Here is a 6000-nt window from a genome sequence, read left to right on the forward strand (position 1 = left end):
CGTACAGGCAAAGCACCGCCGACGATATGCTGACCATGGAGTCTGATATGAAAGGCGGCATACTGCACGCCACAATGCCGCCGCATCATGCTTCATCCCTGCATAGCCACTCAACGTCTCCGTACGGAGCGTTAGGGTCGCTGAGCATGATGAACATCGGACAATCACAGCTGGGTCACCAGGCGCAGCATTTGAGCCATCAGCAACATTTGTCGCACAACAACAACAGTAGTTCGTATGGCCAAACTCATACGAATCCACATGGCTCTCCGTTGCAACCCGGTTCCGGCCTTAGTCCCAATGGACCATCGCAGGCATCCCAGCAGCAGACTCCTCCAACGACAGGGCTCGGTAATCATCACATCACCTCAACCGGCCAAAGTCATGGTCATGTAGGCGTCGGAGGAACTGTGAATCATAACAATAACAATACTAGCAAGGCAGCGCAATTGAATGCCGATCGGGTGAAACGGCCGATGAACGCCTTCATGGTGTGGTCACGTGGTCAACGGCGGAAGATGGCTTCAGACAATCCAAAGATGCACAATTCGGAAATCTCGAAACGACTAGGAGCGCAGTGGAAAGACCTCTCGGAAACGGAGAAGCGCCCATTCATCGACGAAGCAAAGCGATTGCGTGCGGTTCATATGAAGGAACACCCCGATTACAAGTACCGTCCACGTCGAAAGACGAAGACCCTGACGAAAAGCAAGGAGAAGTACCCTCTGGGCGTCGGTTCTCTGTTACAATCCAGTGAAGGCAATACCATCCGGAATACCAACACAATTTCGGCGGCACAACAAGCGGCCGCGGCAGCAGCTGCCAACCGTGATATGTACCAAATGCCTCCCAACGGCTACATGCCGAATGGATACATGATGCACGATGCGTCGGCGGCAGCGTATCAATCACAGTCACACTACATGAGCAATTATCATCGCTACGATATGGGTCAAATGCACAACGCGGCCTCGACGGGTTCCTTGAACTCCTACATGAATGCGACCAGTTACGGTATGTACGGAACTGTATCCGGCGGGCAGACGTCTCCCTATGGTTTACAGCAACCGGGATCGCCCTACAGTTCAATCCAACAGCAGCCAGGATCTCCTTACGGTTTGAACCAACCTGGCAGCCAAATCTCCTGCCAAAGTCATAGTCCCAGTGATTCCAGTGTGAAGTCAGAGCCCGTATCACCTAGTCCAACGTCGACCAACAACAACCTGATAATGAAGCGTGAATATGGGCAACCTGCGGGTCCGGATCTAAGCCATCTCATCAATATGTATCACGTGCCAGACATGCAAAGTGCAGAACATCAGCGGAACCTAATGCAGCACTACCAGCACAGTGCGTCGCCGGATCTTCAATCTCAACAGCAGCAAGTCCTCCGGACGATGGCCCCCATCTCGCACATGTGAGATTTGGCCAGTTCCGTGGGTCTCCAGTCCATAACCTCATCATCACCGGGAGCGCTGGCACCGCCTTTATCGCCGGTGCTCAACTCCGGCACCGGTCCGCCACTGTTCCACAGCCATCCGGCGGGACCTCCAACGCAATCATCCTCGTCCTCGTCCTCGTCGCCGCTGTCGTCCTACCGCCATCATCATCACCATCACCACCATCATCACCTGAGCAATGGCGGTGGGCCCGGTCTTGCCGTCGGTGTCGGTGGTTCCAGCAGCAGTTGTAGCAGTCTCAGCCTTGGCCATAACCTCAACGCACCGTCCTCGGTCTCGCCCACGGGCACCGATGCCGGCAGTAGTCTAGGACATCAGCTTCATCATCACATCAGCAATTGTGTTAGTACCGATAGAACTAATCATTTAATGGACATATCGCCCCTCTAATCCTCACTTTGCCCTTCCCTATACGGTCGGTTTGCGATAACGTGAACTACACTCAGTCTAAGTTAGTAATTTCGCTTCCAAAAACGTTTGTACGTTGTTAAGTTTGACCCGTTTTTCCCATTTTTCCGCCCGAATCCCGGAAGTCAACAGATCGTGAAGAGCAAATTGCAAGAGGAAGAAAACACAGTGTGATATTATTTTGATTTTTCTTTTCGTAACGATCGATATGAATTTGTGCATTTTTTTTTATTTGGATTCTCTCTATTTTGTAGCTTTTAAAAGTTGAATTATCTATTTACCCCCTTGTCTTTTTATTTCTTGCCGTTCTAACCGCCTTAAGTTTTTCCCCTTCGTCTGTACAAAGAGAGAGAGCGCGTTGTTGTTATTTGAACCATTTTTATGCAACCGCCGGTAGCGAAACGCCCAAATTGTATAAATCAAAAGCTTTTGGGAAGAACTGAAATAAAATCGTTAGCTGAAATTTAAAAAAAGCAACCGGAAACAATCTCTGCAATCCATAAGAATATCTAGTGTGTGTATTTGTGCATCGGAAGAAGTTCCATACCCAGACAGTTGATGAGTTTTGCATCCGATCGACTAGTTTCCTATTAGTGCATTTCGCGATTTTGTTGGAATTATGGTGTGAAAAAATAATTACTAACGCCAGTAAAGATGAAGACAAATATCTGCGAACGAGAGTAAACCATTAGCATAGAAAATGATAAGTTATATTTGCATTCGAACCAGCTGTGGTAAAGGGTAGTGGATAACCTTTTTTTGTTGGGACTAAATCAAATATTACCAAAATTTAGTATGTTGTCGAAAATTTCCGTATTTTTTCTACATACTCAGAAAAGTACACCATAATCCGTTTCGACTCCTTCCTTAATCTGAGCGGCAATATTAATAGCCAATTTCTTTAGAAATACCTCTTGTGATTTGTCACAATATTCTCGGCATTTTTATTGATATTCCTTCAAGAATCTTCCAAGATCCGGACAATTTTTTCCGTAATTCCTCTTCGAGAACCTTCTAGGATTCCTGAATTCAGACCGATTTGTTCTTGCTTTTTTTCAGAATTTCTGCCACAGTCATTCTCCCAGAGTCCTTCCCGTGATTCTCCTGTGCTTACCCTAAGAAATTTCCGTGGGATATCTTCCAGGATTTATGTTTGGGGTCTCCAAGGAAGTTTCTCTCAAGATATATCTCAGAATTTGTCGCGGGATTCCTCCTAAAGTTTCTATCTGGATTCTTCCGGCGGGGACTTCTTCTGTCTTCTTAAGGAGCTCTTCCCGGGATTCTCCCAGAGTCTCTACAGGAATTATTTCAACTAGAGCTCTTCCAAGGACTCGTTCAGGAGTTTTCCACGAATTTTCTTCCGGGTTTTCTTCCGTGGTTTCTCCTAAACTCTCCAAAAATTTTCGTGAGACTTCTCCTAGGGATTGTTCCGGGATACGTCTTGAATTTTCCGCGATTTTTCTTGGAGATTCTTCCGAGACTTCTTTTGAAGATTCCTTATGGCGTTGCTCCTGGGATATCGGAGTTTTGCAAAGGGGTTGTCCATGTATTTTAACTCGTTTTTAGACACCCCCTTGTAAGATTTTTTGTAGGAAATCCATGGATAATTTTGTATGACGCATAAGATTTCTCAAGCTCTCAATCCCTCATAAACCCTTACGTAATTAATGTATACCTAATAAAGAAATCTCGAGAGAAATTTGGGATTTTTTTAGAAAAACTGGGACATCAGAAATTCTGCCACAAGTTTTCCCGGTATTCCTTCCAGAGTCCAGAGTCCTTCCAGAGTCCAGGAACTCCTTCCGCCATTTCTCCTGCATTTTAACCAAAAAAAACGTTCGTGGAATATCTCCCAGGATTTATCTGGGGATGCTCACAGAAGTTTCTATCAGGATATTTCTCAGATGTTGTCGCGGAATTTCTCCTAGAGTTTATCTCGCGACTCATGAATGATTTTCCGTGATCCCTTTCGGTATACCTTTTGGGACTTCCTCAGAACATCTTCCCGGGATTTCTCCTTAAGTCTCCGCAGGAGTTGTTCATGGGACAAAAAGTCCTCCAAAGATTTCTCCAGGAGATTTTCACGAATTCTTGTTGATTTTTTTTTTATTTCGTCGAGAAAATTCCGTGAGCTTTCTCTTGAAGCTTTTCACGGGATATTGCTTGAAACTTCTCGCCGGATTTCTCTTGAAGCTCCACCTGAGATTTCTTTCGGAGATAACACCGAAACTTCTTATAGAAGATTCCACTGTTGCTCCTGAGATGTCGTTCAGAGTTCCTGGATTCATCATGGATTTTTTGGGTTTCTTCCGGAGTTCCTTGTGGGAGTTCTGCAGGAGTAATAACTATTATTTCTTTCAAAATTTTTGCCAAGCTTATCTTCATTGTTGTTTACAGATTTTCTTGCTGTAATCTTCCTGAAAGTTTTTAGAAATTTTCCCGGGATTACTCTTAGTTTTCTTTCCGGAAACTCTAATAGAAATTTTTCCGAGATTCTGGGTGTTCCATTTGGGATATCTTCAATAGTTACTCCCGGAGCTAGTGCCGGGATTTTATTTAGGAGTTCTTCTCGGAATATCTCCTAAAACATCCTACAAAAATCCTTGTTTGAAATTCCCGGCGAAATATCGGAAGGAATCCAGGAGAAATCTTACTAGAAACTCCGCAAAGACCTATTGGTGAAATCTCGAGAGGACCTTCGGAACAAAGACCCAAAGAAACATCTCGAGAAAAATTCTGGGAGTAATCCCGGAAGGAAACGTTAGGAGGAGGATCTTAAGGAGGAGTTCTGAAACCTCTGAGAATACACGGAAGAAATCCCAGGAGGAACTCCTGCAGAGATTCCGTGTCCTGGAAGGACCACCGGAAAAGCTCGGAACGGAACTCTGGGAGTAAGTTCGAAAAATAAACCCCTTACAAACCTCCAGGTAAAAACACTTTGATAAAATAAAGGAAGAATTCGCAGCAATTCTGTAAGAAACTGTAAAAAAAATGTAGAAGGAATGGCGGTAGACATCCATGGAGGAATCCCGAAAGGAATTTAAAGATGATTTTTTTTATAAAATTTCGAGAGGAATTTGGAACGAATCCTGCAGTTTTCCAAAAAAATCTAGAAGAAAAAATCCCTGAAAAAAATAATTCCTAGTCCCTGAATAAGTTCTTGAAATCATTATGTTGTCTCCAAAGTTTGCTAGTATCCAACGAGATAGCTGGGATAATCGCTGAAGTCATTCTAAATGTGTTAATCTACAATCTACATAAAAACCTAGCAAAACAAACTACCAATGCAAGAGGTAGATTTCCGTGTCGTTATCGAGAAGCAGTCTGATCATGTGTCCCGTCGGTACTGTGCGACACACAAATTATGTGGGAAACGCCCTTCATCTCGAGTCCCGAGTTTTCGTGTGCTCTAACCTAACTCGGGTAGATGTATTTTGCCTTAATATATACAGTAAAAAAAGTGCGTGTGAAATGCATTCGACGCCGTGCTGATGAAGTTGATGCTGACCAGGCAGAAATGTACGTCAAAAAAGTGGAAATAACGAAAAAAAAATCGGCCAACAGCTGACAGGTAAATTGAATTAATTGCTATTTGTTCAGCTAAAGACGAACCTGCTGCTTCTGGACTCTGTCTGGTGGTAGTGGTCCGTCCGGCTGTTGTTGGTTACTTGGAGTATTTTTTTTTTCGTACGTCCATCATCATCCAGCTCTGCTGCCATGCCACCCCGAGCGCGTGTGTGTGTGTGTAGTTCAACTTCGATGAGCGTCAAGGATTTTATTTTCGTTTTTTGAAAATCATTCAAAATAATTTCAACAACTCCGCTTGCTCGAGAGGGGGGAGTGGTTCAAAATGATAGATTCAACGTTTCGTTTGTTCTCTCTGAACATTTTTGAATGTCACATCTCAATCTATCTGTATATCCATTTTTGCATGATTGTGGGAAAAGTTTCCCAATGATTATAAAATCAAAATATTTTAGACATATCGAAAATGGATTAATACTCTATGTGTACGGTTTGAACCACCGTCCCCTAGGACGAGGACGAGAGCTCAAACTTTCGGTTCTTGACGACCGAGGAGGCCCAGTTTGAGGAGAAATTCGCGGAAAATTGTTTTCGAAATATTTTTTTC

General features: G+C 44.0%; 1 protein-coding gene across 1 annotated transcript in view; it reads left to right on the forward strand.

The window, feature by feature from the left end:
* The window catches only part of LOC115264933 (transcription factor SOX-3), an 83980-nt gene extending 81832 nt beyond the window's left edge, over positions 1 to 2148 (forward strand). The window contains exon 3 of the mRNA XM_029869072.2: positions 8 to 2148. Within this exon, the coding sequence (XP_029724932.1) occupies positions 8 to 1421 (1414 nt within the window). The 3' untranslated portion in view covers positions 1422 to 2148. The remainder of the gene's footprint in view (positions 1 to 7) is intronic.
* The last annotated feature ends 3852 nt before the right edge of the window (positions 2149 to 6000 follow it).

Source organism: Aedes albopictus, chromosome 2 (assembly GCF_035046485.1).
Source record: "Aedes albopictus strain Foshan chromosome 2, AalbF5, whole genome shotgun sequence".
Classification (NCBI taxonomy): Eukaryota; Metazoa; Arthropoda; class Insecta; order Diptera; family Culicidae; genus Aedes; species Aedes albopictus.